Source organism: Notolepis coatsorum (genome assembly GCF_963971535.1).
Source record: "Notolepis coatsorum genome assembly, chromosome: 15".
NCBI classification, from domain to species: domain Eukaryota; kingdom Metazoa; phylum Chordata; class Actinopteri; order Aulopiformes; family Paralepididae; genus Notolepis; species Notolepis coatsorum.
The window spans coordinates 83470265-83493157 of record NC_140179.1 but is presented as its reverse complement, the minus strand read 5'-3'; the positions used below and the strand labels follow the sequence as shown (position 1 = coordinate 83493157).

The window sequence follows — 22893 nt, the reverse complement described above, 5'->3', positions numbered from 1 at the left end:
TTTATTTACATTTTCCGATGAGACCGTGATGCACACAAGTGAACTAATTCACTCCAGCACTGAGCGAGGTCTGTGAGGACACCAGGCGATGTCGCAGTCCAATCCTGTTGTAGTTAGATGTATATGTGGTATAGTTAGGTGTATATATGTTGTAGTTAGGTGTGTGTGTGTGTGTGTGTATATATATTGTAGTTATTTGTGTGTATATATGTTGTAGTTAGATATATGTTGTAGTTAGGTGTATATATACTGTATATATTGTAGTTAGTTGTAGCTCTATGTATATATGTTGTAGTTAGATGTATGTTGTAGTTAGGTGTGTGTGTTTGGTGTGTGTAAATATTGTAGTCAGGTGTGTACAGTATACAGTACAGTGGGGAAAATAATAATGCTGATTTTGTGAGTTTGCCCCCTTACTAAGAAATGAACAGTCTATAATGTTCATGGTAGGTTCATCTTAACAGTGAGAGACAGAATATCAAAAAAGAATCCCAGAAAATCACATTATATTAACTCTAAACATTTATTTGTGTTTTATTGAGTAAAATAAGGATTTCACCCCCCTGCCAACAAGCAATAATTCTGGCTCCCAGAGACGGTTATGTGACCAGGGGGCACACATATTAGTCCTCTTACTTATTAGTACTCCTAAGTATTAAGTACTATTAAGTAAGTACTATTAACACTTTGATTACCGGCGATGCGGTGCGCCTTACCGCCGTTGAATGCCAGCACCCACTTCAATGATAGCGTTGTGAACGCACAATCTCTGTCTTAAATTATGGCTATGTGTCTAATCTGCCCGTCGTTTATCAATGACTTGTTTGCAGTCAACATTGTCGAGACGGATTGTTTTTTAATCGGTTCATTTCCGTTTTATAGCATTTTGGAAAGCCCTCGTTTTTCAGGAAAATATTATTTTTTTTGATCAAATTTTTTATTATTATTCACATGAAACAAGACAACACATTAACCACAATCACAGTACATAGAACTTCACAAGAAAATAACAAAAACAATAATAATAATACAGACTAACAATTATACAGACAAGAGAAAAGAAAACAGAGTTCAACCTTCTAAATTTTAATTCCAAGGGGTACTATCTAATAAATGGTCTCTCCCAATGCAATGAACCTTCATGAAAAAACAAAAACCTGTAGAGGTGTTCCATAGACTCACAGAGACCGTGTAAAAGTGGCCAAACAGTGAAGAAATAGTTAAATAGCTGCCCCCCCATAATATCCCCAGCTAAACTCAAGATGACAAGACAAAAGACAAGACAGACAAAACATTTCCTCCTCCCCCTCCCAAGAGACCGCCGGACTCACCCGAACACGCACCTCAACCCCGCTCAGCCGCACACTGCGGTCTTTACCTTCTCAGCTGCTGCGAACCACAGGTCAATTCCAGCCTGCCCCACCCCAATCACCCGGGCTGTGGATATCTCAAGATAAATCACATCCAATAGAGTTAGGGACCAGTTAATCATTGTAAGCTTCTCAGGCTCCTTCCATCTCATTGCTATTAGCTTCTTCGCTGCTGTGACGCCCGCTAGGACAACCCTTTTCAGTTGTACGGACGCGGGTAGTGTCGTTATATCGTTCAGGAGTAGCGTAACAGCTGTGAATGGGATAGTTAAGCCACACAGATCTGAAAGTTTGTCCGTTATTGACCTCCAGAAGCGGGCCACTGGTGGGCAATCCCAATACATATGCATATAAGTGCCAGTGGCCTTTTGAGAGCACAAAGTGCACCGAGAGTCGGTTATCAGTCCCATAGCATATAGCTTCCTAGGTGTAAGATAGGTCCTATGAATATAATTAAAATTAATTTGCTGGTGATTGGGGTTGCGGGAAGATAATGCCACATTTGCCCAAACATCATCCCAGTCAAAATCGGGGTCCAACTCCGGGATATCCACACGCCAGATTGTATCCAATGATACATTTTTATACGTGGATTGAATTAAGAGCGTATAAAAGTCGGAGACAAACCCTCTGGATGTCGTCCTGTCCACTATGAGCCTGAGGAAGGGGTGTGGGTGCAAGGCTTGAGCCCACGGTACGCCATGCGCCCTCAGTGCTGACCTTAGTTGAAGGTAAAGAAAGAAGGACTCGCCGGGAAGATCATAAAATTCTCTTAAGTCCTGAAACGCACGGAGGCCGTTCTTATCATAAATATCCTAGAGTATGCACTCCCCTCCTTTGCCATTGAGGAATATTAACCGGCTTGTGTCCAACAAGTAATTGCTGGTTATTAAAAATTGGAGAGTCCAGGTGCCAAGGGCATTTAACCCCACACGACCTCTGTACATTACGCCACGTTTGGATCACGTGAGTTATGATCGGTCCATACCTCAGCCGACAGTGGAGTACACTACATCCTGCAATCTCAGCGGAGATACCGCCGCCGCTTCTAAGGAGCGCCACGATACAGCCTCTACAGGGTCTAGCCAGCACATCAGAGGTCTCAGTGAAAAGGACCAGAAATAAAGTTTAAAATCAGGGATTGCGAGGCCCCCATCTTGTTTTCTACGTTGAGTAGTAGCCCTTTTGATTCTCGGGCGTTTGTTATTCCAGATAAATTTAGATACCATCGATTGTACCTTGCGCCAGTGGTCTATTGGAGGGGGCAGGGGGAGCATTGAGCTAATAAAATTTATCCTAGGCAGGATGTTCATTTTGATTATGGAAGCCCGGGCTTGTAAGGAGTTAGGAAGGGACGACCACCTGTCTAGATCCTGGCGTATTTTATCATAAGTACCCGTGAAGTTGTACTTAGTAGTTTGGTTCAGCGTGGGGAATATCTCAATGCCCAAGTATTTAAAATGTTCTACTATGGGGATATCAGCTGGTAGTCGTACCGCCTTGGCCAGTTCATTAAGAGGTAGGCAGGCTGATTTGTTCCAGTTAATCTTAAAACCTGACAATTTACCAAAGTCGTCGATTATCCTCAATAATTTTGTGGCCGACCGGGAGGGGTCGTCCATGAAAATCAGCAGGTCATCCGCATAGAGAGCAATTTTGTGTGGAGTATTGTTGACCATTATGGGGACGATGTCCTCCGATTGCCTAATAAATTGGGCCAAAGGTTCGAGGGAAAGCGCGAACAGTCCCGGGCTCAGAGGGCAACCCTGTCTAGAAGATCTGGAGACTGGAAAGAGTGTGGAACAGTTTTTGCCTGTCAGTATCATCGCAGACGGCGAGGCATACAGGACTTTAATCATATGAATAAAACTCTTTCCAAGACCCATGACCTCAAGTACCTTCCACAGGTATGACCACTCAAGTCTGTCAAACGCCTTCATGGCATCCAAAGACAGAACTGTGGATGGAGTTGTATTGTCTTTACTGTTATCGATTACATGCAACAGCCTCCTAAGATTATCTGCAGCCAGACGCCCCGGGATAAAACCAGTTTGATCGCAGTGTACCAATACAGACATAAATCTCTGCAGGCGACGGGCCAGCACCTTGGCAAACACCTTTAAATCGGCCCCGAGAAGACTCAAGGGTCTATAGCTACCACAATCATTGGGATCTTTGTCCTTCTTGAGAAGTAAAGAAATCAACGCCATATTGACATCTCTTGAGAACTCCCCTTGTTCGATAGCGTAATTGATCATATCGAGCATCAATGGACCCAGTTGGTCCCAGAAAGCTAAATACACTTCGGGTGGAATACCATCCCAGCCTGGTGCCTTTCCCCTCTGCATTTCAATAATCGTCTCCCTCAATTCTACGAGAGTAATCGGTCTCCCCAGTTCCTTGGCCTCTTCCTCAGAAATGTGGGGTATCTCAAGCCCGCCAATGAACGATTCAAATTTAGAGTCATCAAGATTACCCTCTGAGCTATATAACTGTGAGTAAAACTCTTTAAAAGTGTCATTGATCTTTTTCGAATCAGTAGTGACTGCACCCTGGCTCGTCCTAATCGAGGGGATATCTGAGAAATGATCATTTGAGTGTATTTTCATTGCCAATAGATGGCTAGGTCTGGAGCCGTGAAAATAGTAATTTTGTCTTGTCCTATGTATCAAGAACTCAGACTGTTGTGTGTTTAGTCGTTCATTATAGTTAGTTTGCAAGGATGCGTATAGGTCCGCATATAATGATTCCAGTCCTTCTAGCTTTTTTGACCGGGATTTTCGCAAATTGGAGGCAAATAGTGTGACATGACCCCTGATAAATCCTTTCAATGCGTTCCACAGGACCCTAGGGTCTTCTACTGTGCCAACGTTGATCTGCAAAAATTCAGCTAGTTTACTCCTGAACTCAGAACAGAAGTCATCGTTCTTTAGCAAGGTCGAATTAAAACGCCATCTGGGAGCTCTTGCGGAGAGCCTGCCAAAGGTTGCCGTAAGGAAAATCCCCTTGTGGTCTGAGAGAGCCAAGGGAACCAATGAGACATCGAAACTATCAAACATATTAGGGGACGCGAATGCATAGTCAATTCGAGAGAAGCTTTTGTGTCTGGCTGACAGGTGAGAGTAATCTTTGAGGGTGGGGTTGCATAAGCGCCAAAGGTCTGTGAGCCCCGTGTCTTTGGCCCACATCCTAAGGGCCTTAGAGGCCCGTTTTTGGTCGCTCGTTTCAGAGGGCCCGGACCTATCCATCTCCGCATCCCAGCACGCATTAAAATCGCCACCCACAATGAGAGCGTATCCATTAAGTTCCAACATATTCTTCGTGATTGTATTATAGAACGCTGAATCAAATGTGTTAGGAGCATACAATGCTATTATAGCCATCTTCCTATGCAAGAATTCAACTTTTGCTATAGTAATCCTTCCCTCCGTGTCCGACCATACATCCAAGATTTTGATATCAAGGTTACGTCTTGTAACTATGACTACTCCTTTCGTCTTATCATCGGCTGAGGATGAGGAGATAACGTGATATTGCCGATTTGCCAGTCTTGACACGTCACCTACCAATAAATGCGTCTCACTAAGGAGAGCAAGGTCAATATTTCTCCTCTTCAATAGCCAAAGGACACTGGCACGCTTGTGTGGGGCGTTAAGCCCTCCTGCGTTCCAAATTAAAATATTCAATTTAGCCATGGTCGAGCTTGTATAAATGCGTAGAGAACATACCAGTGCAGCCAGGCTGAGTACAGAGGTGCTGATCCCGGCGGGCCCGGACGGTCAATCCCAGGAGTTCAGAGGAGGAACAATTACACACATATAAGACAACAGTACATAAAACACATAAAAATACCACCCCAGCTACAACCCCCCCTCCTTCTACTCTAAACCCTAACCCCCCCGTCCTATTATAAGGCCCCCTATACCCACTCTCCAATCCCCACCCTATGCCCCATCCACTGAGGATGGTCATCTTCCTATCACTTCCCACTAGAGACATGGATCAATAAGACGCTCCCCACTCCAACCCCCCTCTAGATAAACCCCTGAGTAAACCCCCACTAGTCCAATAAACACAAATAATAATAAAAATAAAATTCAATAAAGATATCGGTCGAAACCCACCTGAGCCCTGGCCCCAACATGAGACAACCATAATGGTAAAAATAGCCATTATTAAATAATAACTCCACATCAACCTGCAGCCAACCATTTCCGAAACTGCGCTTCAACGTCGCATTGTTATAGCCCAAAAGGGTATAGGAAAATTCAAAACAAAATTAAATTAAAGCATCCCAGCCGATAGTCTAAGGCAGGATCGGGTCACAGGTTAATTGTGCAAAATTGTGTGAACAATGTCAATTAAACAATGACAAAAAAAGGAAGGAAAAAAAAGGGTTATGGTCAAAGTGCACCCCTTTAGCTGTCCCTCTGATCAGGCACAACGGCTGAAATGACATAACCTATGTAAGAATAGAATTAAACACATTCATTAATTAATCCGGGGATGGTAATAAGCAACACCTGACACCACCTGTTATCATACATTGTTTCAATAAAGATATCGGTCGAAGCAGTTAGTCCAAGGTAGGATCGAATCACAGTTAAATTGCTCATTCAAATGCCATTAAAACAGCGACAATAATTATTATATAATTACTCAGCATCAACCCTGTAACCATCTACCTTGGAGTCTGCATATTAATGTCGCAACGTTATAGCATAAATGGATCACGGAAAATTCAAAACAAAATTCAGGCAAATCAGCAGTTAGTCCAAGGTAGAATCGGATCACATTTAAATCGCGCATACAGATGACATAAAAACAGCGACAATAAGAAAGAAAAAAGAAAGGAAAAGAGGGTAACCATATAGCCATGAAGTGCAAGCCATACCCGACCCAACCTGTTATCATATATTGTATATGCATATTCAACCGACCTTGGCTTCTACTATGGATCCCAAAGCTCAAAACAACCTGGATATAAAAATAAAAGCATACCAGAAGTTAGTTAGGGATTCGATCACTCTTGAATTGTGCAAACCAATGTCCCTTTGAACAGCAACAGCAACCAAAATACGTAACCATTAACGGGTCTCGAATGTTTCAGCGCAGACTATAGACGAAGCCCGCTGGCTAGCCCGAGGCTAGCGCGTAAGCTAGTGATGAATCCGGATAGCACGTTAGCCTATTATGTACATTGTTCAGCTAGCTCGTTAGCTTCCAAAGAGGCGATACACAAGTATGACCATGAGGTCAGCTTTAGCAAGTAACAGAAGTCATTGGGAAGCCCCGCTAGTTGGATGGGCATTGGGCAGTTAGCATGTCTGGGCATGACAGCAAGTATTTGTGAATAGTCGGCCTAATCAATGTATATAAGCCCAAACCGCCAAGTCACTCACCCGCCATAGATATCAAGCAACAGACTCGGGTATCTCCGCGAGATATTCCTTCGCTTTAGCCAACGACCAAAACAAACGCTGACCACCGACCTTCTCCAACACAGATAATTTCACGGGAGCGAATAACGTGGGCCTCAGGCCTAGTTTCCATAGCTTAGTCAGGACCACCTTGTATTCGCCTCTCTGTGCTTGAACCTCCGGTGTAAAGTCTTCGAAAATGGCCACTTTGTGATCGCCAAGCCTCAGATTACCCCTTCTGGTACGAGCCGACCGCATGATGAGTTCTCTCTGTTGGAGTCTGTTCAGCTTGACTATGATGGGCCTCGGCTCTTTGTTCACGCCGGGAGAAAACCTGCCCGCTCTGTAGGCCGATTCACAGATAGGAGGCAAAGGGAGGACGTCCGTCCCTAGTATTTTCTGCAGCAGTTCGGGTACGGTCTCAGAGAGACGGCCTTCACCGCTGGTCTCCGGTACTCCAACAATCCTGACGTTGTGGCGTCTATCCCGGGACTGCATCTCCTCCATTGTCGACTGTAGTTTGTTGACTTCAGCCTGCCTAGCCAGCAGGGCGGATTCGAGACCCGCCATCTTCTCGCACTGTAATGATACCTCCGTCGTTAGCATGGCTAGTTCGTTAGCATTAGCAGAGGAGACAGCGTGCATCGTCTCCATCCTGTCTGTCAGCGGTACTACCGCCAGCCGTATTTCTTCTGATATCTCACGACGGAGGCTGACACAAAAATCCGCCAACACTTTCTTCTGTGCTTCAGCGATGCGTGTCTCAGAGTCTGCGTGTAGCTTGGTCATGACCAAGAGCACAGCTTCGCTTAACTCCCCGACAACGGGCGACGGTGCGGCCAGGCCCGGCGGTGATGGTTTGCTGGTTGGGGCAGTCATGGCTCTGGTTTCCACCCCCGTCATCGTAGAAAGTCGAAACACGACGACCTAGCAAACAGATAAAAAACAAATAAAAATAAAATAAAGACTAATGGGGAGAAACGTATATTCAGCACGGTAGAAGGGAGCTCATGTGAAACACGTCTACTCCATGATCGCTCGTTTTTCAGGAAAATATAAAGATTCCGTGATAAACGGCATTTACTGGAATATTCTGGCATACACAAAAAACGTTGTAATTTTTCGGCCTATTTATGAATCGTTTTCAAATAAACGCTAGATTATCGATAGTATATGTGTACTTATGCACGCTAGAGAAGCGATCTGAAAAATATATTCTCTCATTTCCTGATCAGCGAGCACACACTCACAGCCACACACACATATGGCACACGCTGATATCTCTGTGAAAACGGCTCTGATTATCCCAATACTGGTAAAATAGATTCCTTACCTCAGATCAGATGTTATCCAAAAAGATTATTCCAATTCCTGATCGCCATTCCAAATATCGATCGCGTTTATTGATTCAGCGTTGGGTACTGTAAATATATATTCCACGCGTTTTCCGGGCCAGCGATCAACTTGGGTCTCTTCAGTTGGCTTGACGGAAAAGTAACATGAGGAGGCTGCTCCCCCCTCCTGTAGTGCCCGCAAGGTCGCCCTGCTCAAGAAAGTGTACAGGCCCGTCTGACGTTTGTCAATGAGAACCTGGATAGAGTGGAGGATGAACGGGGGGCCATGTACCGGGAAATAGTGGGTGAGAACCTCCGTCCCTCAGCCAGGACACTGAAAATGGGTTGTGGATTGGTGTTCCAGCATGACAATGACCCAAAACATACGGCTATGGCAACAAAGGAGTGGCTCAAGAAGAAGCACATTGTTAAGGTCCTGGAGTGGCGTAGCCAGTCTCTCTCCAGACCTTAATCCCATCGAAAATCTGTGAAGGGAGCTGAAGCTTCGAGTTGACAAGCGACATCGTTCAACCCTTAAGGATTTGGAGAGGATCTGCCAAGAGGAGCGGGCCAAAATCCCTCCTGGGATCTGTGCAAACTTGGTGGCCAACAAGGGTTTCTCCACCAAGTACTGAGTCATGTTTTGCTAGGGGTGAAATACTTGTTTTACTCAATACATGTTTAAAATTCATATAATGTGATTTTCTGGGAATTCTTTTTGATATTCTGTCTCTGTTAAAATGAACATGAAAATGATAGACCGTTAATATTTTTGTAAGGGGGCAAACTCACAAAATCAGCAGGGGGTGAAATACTTATTTTCCTCACTGTATATTGTAGTTTGTGTGTGTGTGTGTGTGTGTGTGTGTATAACTGTAGAACTGATTGATGATGTTGTAGTTAGGTATATATATATATATATTGTAGTTACTGTAGGTGTGTATATGTGGTGGTCTCTAACTACACACCCTCAAGACCCCTACGCTCTGCATCTTCTGGCCGCCTCAGACCCACTGCTATCCGAGCTCCGGGGGGGGGGGGGGGTCATCAAAGAGAAGCAGGCTATTCTCGGTCCTCGCTCCACAATGGTGGAATGAACTTCCCACTACAGTCAGGACTGCCGAAACCCGCCCAATTTTCCCTTGTTGACTAAAAACACACTTCTTCAATCAATATCTGAAATGAAGAAGAAAAAAATGTATAATAACCTTCGTACTGTCTTTTACTAGTATTCACTCTGCTACTAAGGAATCTACCGGCCTATATTACTACCTACTATGCTAATATGTCTTTACTACTATACACACAAGACTGTGGCACTCAAGTTCAACACTGTTTGACAAACAATGTTACTTACCCTTAGCTGCCAGAGTACCCTTCCTACTGACTTGTTGCACAGAACATGTAAGTCGCTTTGGTTAAAAGCGTCAGCTAAATGACTAATAATAATAAATGTAAATGTATGTATGAGTATAGGCTACTGTGGCCTGGTGGTATTAATAGCGGTATAGAGAGTGTTTTGTCGTGCCTTTAGAGTGAGTCACGGGGATGTAGGACTGATTGAGGATGTCCGCTAGAGACTACAGACCTCTCGACTACTGTCTCAGGAGAGTGACTATAAAGCTGAAACTGCTCTCCATTCGAGAGGGAATGGTCAGAGAACAATTAACCCCTTCAAGGAGAGGACAGCAGTAATGTGGCCACATGTTGCAAAGCAAAACAATGTGACATGTTTGAATGTAAAATATAATACGCAAATACTAGGTGACATACTGATTTGGCCACATGGATGATCAAAACATGATGCCTATAAAACTCATTGACTTGAAGTGTGAGAGAGAGAGAGAGAGAGTTGAGGATGTCCGTTAGTGACTGCAAACCTTTCAACTGTCTGAGAGAGAGAGAGAGAGTTGAGGATGTCCGTTAGTGACTGCAAACCTTTTAACTGTCTGACACAGAGAGAGAGAGAGAGAGAGAGAGAGAGAGACAAAGGGAGAGTGAGGGCAGCTTAGAATGAGAGAGAGAGAAGAGCACAGTGGTACTAGTTAGCTTTGTGTCTGAGAAAGACCTGGAGAGAGAGAGTCTAGTACAGACATAGTTGTGTCTGACAGAGGCATGTGGAGGAAAGAAGGATTGACAAAGAAGAGAGAGAGACAGACAAAAGAATAGAAGAATACATAACTATTTACCGAAGGAAGAAACACGACTGGACCTTCTATAATTCCCTCTCGACCAACGTTCCATGGAATAACTGTTGAATTCTTCTTTTTCTGGATTTTTTTTCTTTTTGCACAACTTCAACCCGGGGCAGTTCAGAAAAGATACCTTTGGATGTTTTTAATTCTAGAATCTGTTCTTGGTCATTTCTGAAGGACGTCTACAAACGCGTCCTTTACCTCGGCGGTTGGAGTATGGTTACTGTGAATAGTATTTATAAACCACTGCAGAACGATCACAATGCTGGGATGTAAAAGTCTTTATTTAACCCTCTGGGTGACCTCAGGAGTCTTCATGGTGAGTGTTTAATCTATTACAAATGATTTAAATATAATAATAATAATAATTGAATATTATTTAATACTTAATTTCAATCATGACTATTGCAGATGAAGAACGATATCAGTCAGTTCAGAGTTTCTTTTCCAGAGAGTTTAAAATTGTTTTAGAATTCCACACCTGTAAATGTATATATATATATATTATATATATATTTTAGTATCTCAGTCCCTCCAGGATTCTGTAATTGCAAAAATGAATGCAAATTAAACAAAAGTTAACCCCACCATTTTTGTGACAGCGTGCAAATTCTACAAATGATCCCCACAATATTTTGACAGAAACATTTTATTCTGGTTGTGATTCTCGTTCTGGTTCAAATTTGACCAAATTTGACCACAATATTTTTATGAAAAAAAAATACATTTCTTTTTGGGATTCTGCAGGGGCGGTTCTAGCATCAGACCTTTAGGGGGGCTCAGCCCCCAGAGCAGTAGCATAATTTCACTAAATGCCATGGTCAGGCAAGGGAGGGTGATTCTTTTTGTCAAATCAGTTGTGCAATAGTCAATTTTGGTGAGTTGTTTCTATACAATTCACTTATGACATTTAGGTAACATTAATGAACAACTACAGTATTAAGGAGACAACTACAGTATGTAAGTAGTAAACCTATTATTATTATTATTTTTTATTCCAGTCGATCATAATGATCATGATCATATTACGGAGCGCTCACTGCGTTCCAGAGAGAGAGAGAGAGGGAGAGAGAGACTCACATTTTCTATGGGAAAAAGACATTTCCAGTGAGTGAAGGTTTGTTCAAATCATGAGGTAACAAAATACTATTTTGAGGCCTCAAATTGATTAATTTGAGGGAACAAAATACTTTAGGTAACTATTTTGAGGCGCCCTAACAAGGGTCTAGAAGCGCCACTGGGATTCTGATTGTGGTTCTCATCGGCAGTTTCAACAAGTCATCTCATGGGCGGCTAGGTGGTGTAGTGGGCAAGGTGCTCGCCATCAACGCTGGAGACGCTGGGTTCGAATCCAGCTCTCGGCGTTGCTATCAGCTTGGCTGGTCGTTCATACTAACACAATTGGCAGTGTTAGGGGTGGGAAAGCTGATGGGTGGGTCCTGGGCGTTGTGGACAGCGACCCCTACAGTTCGGTCGGGGCACCTGCTCAGCGAGGGTAGGATCTGGACGGAGGTAGTGTGACCTTCCACACGTTACACTCTCCCGGTGAGAATCTGCGCTGCCAGGCTGGCTGCCGGCTGGCTGCACATGCGTCGGAGGAAAGCATGCGACAGTCTCCGGCCTCCCGGACCAACAGTAGGGGGGAGTGCGCAACAACCAGGAAGGGGGTTGGGAATTGGCATAACGACTAACAGTGGGATGGGAGAAAAATCGGAAAAAGGAGGGGGGAAAAAGATAATAATAAAAAAAAAAAAAAAAAGTCATCTCACAACATTGTAGCCACATACAACAATATCCAGCAAATGTCCCCACAATAAAACACAGAAAACATTGCAAATTGCATTAAAATAATGTGATGATGATGATGATGAAGACTTTATTCCAGACTCAAGGTCCATATTACACACATAAAAACAATACAAAAACAAGGACAACAACGTAGATTAAAATAAAAAATACATAAAGGCATCGATTCCAATGTTTCCACAAACCAGAGGAGTACCTTGTATCGCTTTGTTTGACATCAGTAATGGCACCTATATTTTTTTTTACTGTAATAGTCGACACGTACATTTAAACATCAAGTTCCTCAGCAGAGCATAGAAGGTGGGGACATTTTTAGTCACAAACAGATGGCTTGCACTAGTCCGTCTTGGGAGCTAAGGAGGATCCTAAATGCATCATTATATGCTACCTGCAGTTTTTTTTTTTCATTTTTGCTGTGCTATAATTACACCAGAGGTGGGCAGTATAAAACGGAGTACAATAGGCTCTGAACAGGCTTATTTTCACATTGTCTGTATACATATAAACATATTTTCGTGCCAGCATATTGGCCTGTGCATACTGTCTGCAGCACTGGCGCTGCACATCAACATCATCACACATGTCATCAGTGATATTGTGACCCAAATATCGCACACTCTTCACCACATCTAGAGCGCAGTCAGACAGCAAGAAGGAGGGAAACTTTTACTTCTGGTCCTCCTTAGTTTTCACAATCATAACTACACTCTTGTTAGGGTTGAATTTGATATCCTGTTGTATACCATACACAGAGCAGACTTTAAGCAATTGCTGTAAACCAGCACTATAGAAAGGTCACTGCAAAATCAAGTGTTTTTTCGATTCATGAATATATAATAGACGTATTTGTATTGTTTAATACATATACATTGTTTAAATATATAATAAACGTGTTTATATTTGTGCCTATTAAGATCTTTTAGGGTTAGAGTGTATGAGGGCTCTGAACATTATGATTGAAACATACTGTAGGTTATGTTCAGCAGAACATATTCTCAAGCTCAGTTATGTAGATTCATGCTGCAGGTTTTTGACTTGATACCATTAGTTACACAGATTTACTGCATTACTGCACCATTTATGCCGACTCCCACCAAAACACCACATACAGACCTGAAGACCTTGAATAACACATCTGTTATGTTATGTTATGATTAGTGCTGTCAATAGATAAAAAATAATTAACTAATTAATCTCACTTTTTTTTTATCCACTTTTTCTCCTTATTTTTCTCCCATCCCAATTTCGTGTTTCCAATTCTCCCCTCCCCTGTCTTGAACGTTGCTCGACTATGCCCCCCACTGGTCGGTTGTAGGGAGGATAGAAGCCTTGCATCACGTGTCCCCTCCGGTACACGAGGAGGCAGCCTGTCACATCTTTTCACCTGCCAGCGCGGACTCTCAGTGGCGAGGTGTAATGTGTGGGAGGCTCACACTACCCCTGCTACTTCCTGTCTCTGCTGTGCAGGAGTCCCCCAACCGACCTGTAGGAGTCGCTGTCCACAACGTCCAAATCCCCACCCATCGACTTCCACCCTCTAACTCTGCCAATTGAGTTAGTATGACGGCTGGCCCAAGCCGGAGGCAATGCTGACACCCGGATTCGAGACCGGAGTCTCTTGCATTGGCGACGAGCGCAATCTCCGCTGCGCCACCCAGCCGCACAATCTCACAATTTTCTGTAATTAATCTAGATTAATCTAGATTCAAAATAGCATTTTTCTACTTAAGACCGAAGCTTGTAACAGATATTTACTTGAGTAAAATCATGGAATTAATGTAAAATCAACACAAAGAAAGTATATTTAGATTCAAAGACTATATTTAATAGCTTTCTTTGAATACAGTTTCTCTCCTGTGAACTACAAATGTTCAACAAAACCATAAACATTGACTCAGCTAGACCTCTTTCTTATATCCGTCTTGTATGAACTACCACCAGTAATATAAATCATATTAACAACAAAAATGTGTTCAATCTTCATGTCAGATGATTTTGCAAAAAAAGAACAAGCAAATATACTGCTGAAAGTTCAGAACGTTGAAAATTGTTCACTCCATAGATTAATCTAGATTCATTTATTTTAATGCTTTAAATCATTTAAATTAATCTCCAAAGTTAAAGCATTAATTAACTTTGACAGCCCTAGTTATGATATGTTATGTTGACAATGCATGTATACAAACCAAACCTCTTATTAGAGCAGGTCCCTGGTTTATGAGTGTAAAGATGTTGTGTGATTTACTTAGAGGGCACAATAAGTCAAGGAACACAGATGGGCTCATTGGATACACAACAGTCTCAGCTTTCCAGGCACATTCTTTCCCAAATGGCTAAAATAACTCATTTGTACTGCATGCTAAGATCTGCATGGTGACCCGCAGTGGACTAGCACCAATCATCAAGTGAATGAGCTCATTGTCATTCAGATACTGAGGGTAAAGGCGTCTCTCTCTCTCTCTCTCTCTCTCTCTCTCTCTCTCTCTCTCTCTCTCTCTCTCTCTCTCTCTCTCTCTCTCTCTCTCTCTCTCTCTCTCTCTCTCTCTCTCTCTCTCCAAATACACCTGATGTTGTTTTTGTTGACACCAGCCACATGGAGGTGCTAATCATAGAAGTAGGCTGTGCCTTTGACCTGTACATGGACCAGGCTTTCTGGGACAAGTATATAAAAAATACCAACCACTGCTCAATGTGATGGCCGGCCTTGGGTGTAGATATAGTGTACTTATATTCAGAAGTCTTGGCCATGTATACAAATGCACCATGACTGGTCTGAGAATTGCTGCAATGTCTAAGAGAAAAGCAAAACAAATGGCCAAATATTGCTCTGTCTCAGCTACTATTGGCAGCTTAGCCGCGTGGAGAAGGAGGTGCTATGCGTCCCTTAAGTGTTCAGTGCTGCTGGGCGGCTACGTGGCGTAGTGGGCAAGGCGCTCGCCACAAATGCGGAGACGCTGGGCTCGCCTGTTCGAGCCCAGCGCTCCACATTGCTTTCAGTTTAGCTGGTCGTTCATACTAATACACATTGGCCGTATTAGGGGGTGGGAAACTGATGGGTGGGGATCGGGCGTTGTGGACAGCGACTCCTACAGGTCGGTTGGTGGGCCTGCGCAGTAGAATCAGGAAGTGTCGGGGGCAGCGTGAGCCTCCCACGCGTTACTCCTTGCCACTGAGAGATCGAGCTGCGCAGGTGAAAAGATGCGACTGCTGTTACCTCAAGTACCGGAGGGGACTTGTGCTATGTATGACTTAGTCCACATTGCAGCCGGCTTGTGGGAGGCAAGAAACAGCGTTCGTGACAGGGAAGGGTTGAATTGGATGATACGAAATTGGGATGGGAGAAAAAATTTAGAAAATGGGAGAAAAAGTGGATAAAAAAAAAAAAAGTGTTCAGTGCTGCTTGGCCTGATATATATGATTCCCTGCTTATGTAATATAATTTGTGGAACCAAATAAAGTATTAAAATGTGTGTGTGTGTGTGTGTGTGTGTGTGTGTGTGTGTGTGTGTGTGTGTGTGTGTGTGTGTCTCTCTATCTCTCTCTACTGTATGTCTCTCTCCCAGTATGTAGTGACAGTCCCCACAGAGCAACAGTCCTGCAGCATCTCAGTCTGCGAAACTGAGTCTCACGCCGACTTCATACGTCTGAGTCTGAGGACACCTGGACACCACTGTTCCTTCAACGTCACCGGCTCCGACCAGCACTCCTGCAGGAGGAGAGGAGAGGAGGACAGAGAGGGCAGAGGAGGAGGAGAAGATGATGATGGAGGAGAGAGGGTGGAAAGGCATGAGATAGGAGGCGAGGATCGAGAAGACGAGGGCATACCGGGCAAGGATGCAGGAGATAAGGACTTAGGAGACGTCTTTACGTGTGTAGTGGCGAATCTGGAGCCTGGAACCTCTTACCATCTGGAGATCAGATCGCTGACGGATCAGGAAACGGCTAACCTCACCCTGCACACCAGTAAGTCATGGGGTCAAAACCCTTTCAATATACTACATTTACATAGAAAAGGCATTTAAACTCACAACGGTATGTCATGTAAATTAGGATTAAACCATACCCTGCACTCTTTTCAGGCTGTTACTGTATACAACTATGTATAAACCTGCTTCCCTGCTGTGTGTATTATATATTACGCTTTGCTAACTTCATATCACAGCTGTATATATCCCGCTACGCTTTGTTGGTTTCATATCACAGCTGTATGTGTACCACGGTCCACAACACTTTGCTAGCTTCATATCACAGCCGGGCAAATGACCATAGACTGAAATTAACTTTAGATCTCAAGTTGAAGTTCAAGTTTCTTTATTAGTTGTCATACAAAAATACAGAATACTTTTATATGGAATGCTTCTTTCTGTTTTGCTCCTGAGAGTGTGCTAGATAAAAATAGATAAGTATAAAATAGAAAGTCAAAAGTATGTAAACAAGTGTAAACAAAAGTGTTCAATATACATATATACAATATACAATGCAGAGTAGAAAATAAAGTAACTGAGTTGCAATACAATATACAGTACAATGCAGAAATGGGATGAGGTACAACTTAGGGTAAGGTGCAATGAGGTATGAGTTGTAGTGCAAATCTCTTTACCAATCAATATAAAGTGTGTTAAAGTGTTTAAAGTGGGTAGAGTGGGTGCTACAGTGAGTTGTTTATTTAAAGTGAGTGTGTACGTGTGGATGTGTGTGCTGTGAGTGTATTGATGGTTTATTACATAGTGTTATTGTCGTTGAGCATCCTGATGGCCTGCGGATAGAAGCTCCTTCTGAGTCTCTCTGTGCTTGCCATGAGACTCCGGTATTGCTTGCCTGACCGCAGCAGTCCAAAGAGGCAGTTGTTTGGGTGGCTTGATTGATTGATTGAAAACTTTATTAACAGATTGCAGAATGGGTACAGTACAGTACAGCTCAATACAGAGTCTTTGATTATTCTCTTAGCCTTACCCCTGCAACGCTTGTTGTAAATGTCTTGGAGAGTGGGAAGCCCACCTCCAATTGTGCGTTCGGCTGAACGGGCCACTCTCTGTAGTCTGCTACGGTCTTGTGCGGTGCTATTCCCAAACCAGGAGGTGATATTGCCAGTCAGGATGCTCTTTATTGTGCATGAGTAGAACTTCTTAAGGATCTTCTGACTCACTATGAACTTCCTTAGACGCCTAAGGAAGTAGAGGCGTTGCCGTGCCTTCCTGACTACACTGTCAATGTGTGTGGTCCATGTCAAGTCCTCGAATATGTGGACTCCGAGGTACATAAAACTGTTCACTCTCTCGACCGGTGCCCCGTCGATGCTGAGGGGGCTGTAGTCCCTGACCCCCAACCTCCTAAAATCCACAATCATCTCTTTTGTTTTGCTGACGTTCAGGGAGAGGCAGTTCTCCTGACACCACCGCGCTGTGTGCAGCACATGGGCTATGGCGTCCTCCGTGGACCTGTTGGGGGGGCGATATGCAAATTGCAGGGGGTCCAGGTTGATGGGGAGGGAGGAACAGATGTAGCCCTTCACAAGCTTCTCAAAGCACTTCATGGCTATGGAGGTGAGAGCTACAGGGCGGTAGTCGTTGAGGCAAGCAGGCGTGGATTTTTTGGGTACAGGGATAATGGTGGACTTCTTCAGACAGGTGGGGATGACAGCCTGTTCTAAGGACAGGTTAAATATGTCAGTGAATACCGGGGCCAATTGGTCGGCACAGACTTTTAGGACGCGGCCGGGATACCGTCCGGTCCTGCTGCCTTCCTGATATTCACTTTCTTAAAGGTCCTCCTCACTTCATGTTCTGTTATCCTGAACACTGAGTCTCCATCGGCAGTGGCCCCCCCTCCATTGCAGTGGTTTGTAGGCTGGTGTTGTTATTCACAGCCTCAAACCTTGCATAGAAGGTATTGAGATAATTTGCTAAGGAGATGTCACTGTTCAGTTTGAGGGAGGTGCCTTTGTAATCTGTCATCGTTCTGAGGCCCTGCCACATACCTCTGGAATCAGCCTGTTCAAACTGAAGTTCAACCTTATCCCTGTAGCGCCGTTTTGCCTCTATTACTGTCCTCCTTACGTGGTATCTCTCGCCGCCTTGTGTTCATTCATGTTGCCTGTCACAAGTCCGGCGTTATAAGCTGAGGTGCGCGCTTTCAGAGCCTCACGGACGGATTTGTCTACCCAGGGCTTTTGATTTGGGTAAACTCTAATTGTGGTAGAGGGGATTGTTTCTTCTACCAGAGTACAAACAAAGTCCAGCACTGTTTCAGTGTAGTCATTATTATTGTCTGTGTTCTCGCGTACCACGCTCCAGTCTGTGCATTCTAGTGCAGCTTGGAGCGTTTCCCCCGATTCCACAGACCAACGCTTCACTTCTCGCGTTATTACAGGAACACGCTTGAGACTTTGTTTATACTGGATACTCCCGGGCGACGGTACGTCATCTACTAATTTAATTTGACTTACTCAGAAGCATTTTATTTGACCTAAACATGAAATCCGGGCCACTTACAGTATATGTCAAACACTTACCCCGAAAGTTGTTAAAACGGTCCAACTTCTCAACATTTCAACAGAGGGCACTGATACTGTATGTTGAAACAAATGTGACAATAACTGATTTTACTTTCTACCAAAGCACACCTGCTATAAGACATAAACTGTGTGTCAAATCTATTTCATTATTCTGAAAGGTGCTATAGATAACATTCAGCCACTCGCACTACAGCACCAGCATGTCAGACCAAAACAATGGTGTGCTTACATAAGATTACATAGGGTACAACAATTATTGTAATTACCGTACGCTGTACCATCTAACTAAGTTCAGATCCAAACCAGTTTATACTAGTTGTCAGACACATATTTGAGCTTCAACTTTAGGTTGAAACAGAGAAAGTTGACTGGTCCCGCTATGAAAATGGGAGCAGAGAAACAGGGACCTCTCAACCAGCAGCACGTGTATCTTGTCAGGTACATTTCACCTCTTTAGCCTGAGCAGTCCACCGACGGACCGCAGATGACATCATGTAAAAAATCTATCTCTCCAGACTGTATGACATAATGTTGCATTTTTCTTTCAAATGTAGCCAAGAGTAAAGACCTTAATCCTATCAAAAGTGTATATTTTCAACAATACGTTTGTTTACCAATAGTCTAAAGTGTTATTAGGGAGATTTTAGTTCAAGTTTCAAGTTTCAAGTTTCTTTAATAGTTGTCATACAGAAGTACAGAATACTTTTATACAAAATGCTTCTTACTGTTGCGCTCCAGAGACTGTGCAAGACAAGATAAGTATGAAATAAAATAACATAGTAAAATTAGAAGTAAAAAAATGAGGTCACAGTGTTCAGTTTAGACATATGTACAATGTTCGATGCAGAATAGACGTAGTTACCATACAATATACAATACTGTGCAGTGTACTAATATACAATACTATATAGTGCAAGGCAGAAATGGAGAAATGGGACGAGGTGCAATTTAGGTACAATTCACAGTAGGTGTACGAGTTGTAGTGCAAATCCTTTATCAATAAATATAAAGTGTAAGTGTGTTTGTGTGATCTAAAGTGTGGAGAGTGGGTGCTGCAGTGTGTTGTTTGTTTGAGTGAGTGTGTGCGTGTGGGTGTGTGTGCTGTGTGCATTTGATGGTTGTTGCATAGTGATTATTGTTCGTTTAGCAGCCTGATGGCCTGGGGATAGAAGCTTCTTCTGAGTCTTTCTGTGCTCGCCTTAAGACTCCGGTATCGCTTGCCTGACCGCAGCAGTTCAAAGAGGCAGTTGTTCGGGTGGCTCGAGTCCTTAATAATTCTCTTAGCCTTCCCCTTGCACCGCTTGTTGTAAATGTTCTGGAGGGTGGGAAGCCCCCCTCCAATTGTGCGTTCGGCTGAGCGTGTCACTCTTTGTAGTCTGCTACGGTCTTGTGCAGTGCTATTCCCAAACCAGGAGGTGATGTTGCCGGTCAGGATGCTCTCTATTGTACATGAGTAGAAGTTCCTAAGGATCTTCTGACTGACTTGGAACTTCCTTAGGCGCCTGAGGAAGTAGAGGCGTTGTCGTGCCTTCTTCACAACACTGTCAATGTGTGTGGTCCATGTCAAGTCCTCGGATATGTGGGCTCCGAGGTACTTGAAACTGTTCACTCTCTCAACCGGTGCCCCGTCGACGCTGAGGGGGCTGTAGTCCTTGACCCCCGACCTCCTGAAGTCCACAATCATCTCTTTTGTTTTGCTGACGTTCAGGGAGAGGCAGTTCTCCTGACACCACTGTGACAGGTTCTCTACCTCTTCCAGGTAGGCCCTTTCGTCGTTGGCAGAGATCAGTTCATCATTCATGGAATGTCTTCATAATTTAGCGAATATCCGCCATTTTGAATTATCATCGCATCGCCCTTTGTAGTCATATGAGGAGAGGGCATCCAGAACTCTCAATGAGCTGTTATGGTTTGTAACCGACCCCAATCGCACAACACAAGACAGGTATGATGGTTTGCCAAGAAACAGATATTTATTGAGAACAGGGAAAAAGGGCACTGTCCCTTTAAGGGAGAAAACACAAAACACTGGAATAACACAAGAGGGGAAGGTAAAGTGCCTTTAAGAGGCGGGCAGGAAAAGGGAACACTAAGGGAAGGTATAAGGGAACGCCTAGGGACAGAGGAACTAGAGACTAGGAGAACTAGGGACAAGGAGAACTAGGGACAGAGGACTAGGGACAGAGAGAACTAGGGACAAAAGGGACAGAGGACTAGGGACTAGGAGAACTAGGGACAAGGAACTAGGTGGAACTAGAAAGGGGAGAACTAGGGACAGAGGAACTAGAGAGGGGAGAACTAGGGACAGAGGCCCGCGGAGGCGGGCTGGGGACAGGGAGGACTGGGAGGACTGGTGGGAACATCTGGACCGCTCTGCTGAACTCTCTCGGCAGATCTCCGAGGTGGGTAACGGCGGCCGAGAGGGAGAGAGGAGAGGGTTAAAGTACAAGGGGGAAAAACAGAGCAGATGCAGGAGAGGTGACCAGTCCAAATAACAAAGTTAACAAAGTAAAAACTATCTTCGTGAAAAATACACAAAGAGCAAAGTTCCAAAACAAACACAAAAGAGAATACTATCTTTGGTGTGAACAAACACACAGTGGGAGATGTAAAGTCCAAAATAATATCCAAGTGAAAAACAAACAGAGGCACAACGCTGGGTGAGTGACTGTCAGATTAAAAAGGTGGTAAACTTCAGTGTTAAGAAACACACGAAAACGGAGATGATCTTGACAGTCAAAACTCACCCAGACCGTAATGCGTAATGGTGCAGGAACAGCAGCGGCGGGGTGCCGGCTGTCCGAGCCGAGGACAGAGTGGTGCAGGAACAGGCAGCGGGGCGAGAGCGTCGCCACCGGGGCGCCGGCTGTCCGAGCCGAGGACAGAGTGGTGCTGGAACAGGCGGCGGTGGCGAGGGTATCGCCACCGGGGAGCCGGCAGTCCGAGCCGAGGACAGAGTGGTGCTGGAACAGGCGGCGGTGGCGAGGGTGTCGCCACCGGGAAGCCGGCTGTCCGAGCCGAGGACAGAGTGGTGCTGGAACAGGCGGCGGTGGCGAGGGTGTCGCCACCGGGAAGCCGGCTGTCCGAGCCGAGGACAGAGTGGTGCTGGAACAGGCGGCGGTGGCGAGGGTGTCGCCACCGGGAAGCCGGCTGTCCGAGCCGAGGACAGAGTGGTGCGCCACAGCTTGGAGTGCGCGCCGGAACCGAGAGACGCATCTGGTGCGTCTGCGTGGAGGAGTGTGCCAAGCACAAAGGTCTGGAAGATGCGCGTCGGCGCGCTGAGGTCTGGAGAGCGTGCCAAGCTCGAAGGTCTGGAAGATGCGCGTCTGCGCTGGTCTGGAGAGCGTGCCAAGCTCGAAGGTCTGGTAGATGCGCGTCTGCGCGCTGAGGTCTGGAGAGCGTGCCAAGCTCGAGGGTCTGGAAGATGCGCGTCTGCGCTGGTCTGGAGAGCGTGCCAAGCTCGAAGGTCTGGTAGATGCGCGTCTGCGCGCTGAGGTCTGGAGAGCGTGCCAAGCTCGAGGGTCTGGAAGATGCGCGTCTGCGCTGGTCTGGATGTGCGTCAGGACGACAGCTGCGCGGGGGGTCTGAAGTGGATGACTGGGATGCCTCCCGTGGAAGTCTAGGGAGCGCAGACCAGTCCCACTCTCAGGCAACGGCGACAGCAGGCGAAGGCTGGAGCATACATCTCTACGCCGGAGAATCAATACAGCATAGGCAGAACAGAGGACCTCCCGAAAGAGTCTAGATGTTTGAGAATATGATACGGCATGTTTACAACACGACCCCACGCCGAAACGAGGGGAAGAGCCCTGGTATTTAAAGCCCACAGGGGAACTAATTAGCCTGCCACCACAGGTGCGAGAGGTAATTGATAATAGTCCAGGTGTGGCCACTGAGAGTAAACGAGAGTAAAGAACGAGAGGGTGGGGGCTAGAGAGAGTGAGTGAGAAGGGAATTCCTAACAGTAGGCTTAAAGAAAACAGAGAAAGTTGGTGAGCAGCGGACAAAACCTCACATGAGCATTGACATTTCGAAAAACTACATTTCCTAGCCGATTACAGCTTCCTGCAAGCAAATTACTTCTGTATGAATTTATTTTCATTTCTCTTATTTCGCGGGATTCTCTATCACAAAACGTTATTGGCATAGATTGGAGCGCAGTTAGTGTGTCTACCTTCTGTGAACATTTAGCAACAATCAGCGTGGCAATCTGATCCAAAATGACAGAGCCATATCCATTATTAGAATGGAACT

At 44.8% G+C, this 22893-nt stretch overlaps 1 protein-coding gene across 1 annotated transcript in view; it reads left to right on the top strand.

Annotated features, from left to right (window-relative positions):
• Window positions 1-10130: 10130 nt before the first annotated feature.
• LOC311242118 (receptor-type tyrosine-protein phosphatase beta-like) overlaps window positions 10131-22893 on the top strand; it is a gene marked incomplete at its 3' end in the record, with an annotated part of 83921 nt that continues 71158 nt past the window's right edge. The window contains exons 1-2 of the mRNA XM_084331073.1: window positions 10131-10638; window positions 15689-16088. Coding sequence (XP_084187199.1) covers window positions 10582-10638; window positions 15689-16088 — 457 coding nt within the window. The 5' untranslated portion in view covers window positions 10131-10581. The remainder of the gene's footprint in view (window positions 10639-15688; window positions 16089-22893) is intronic.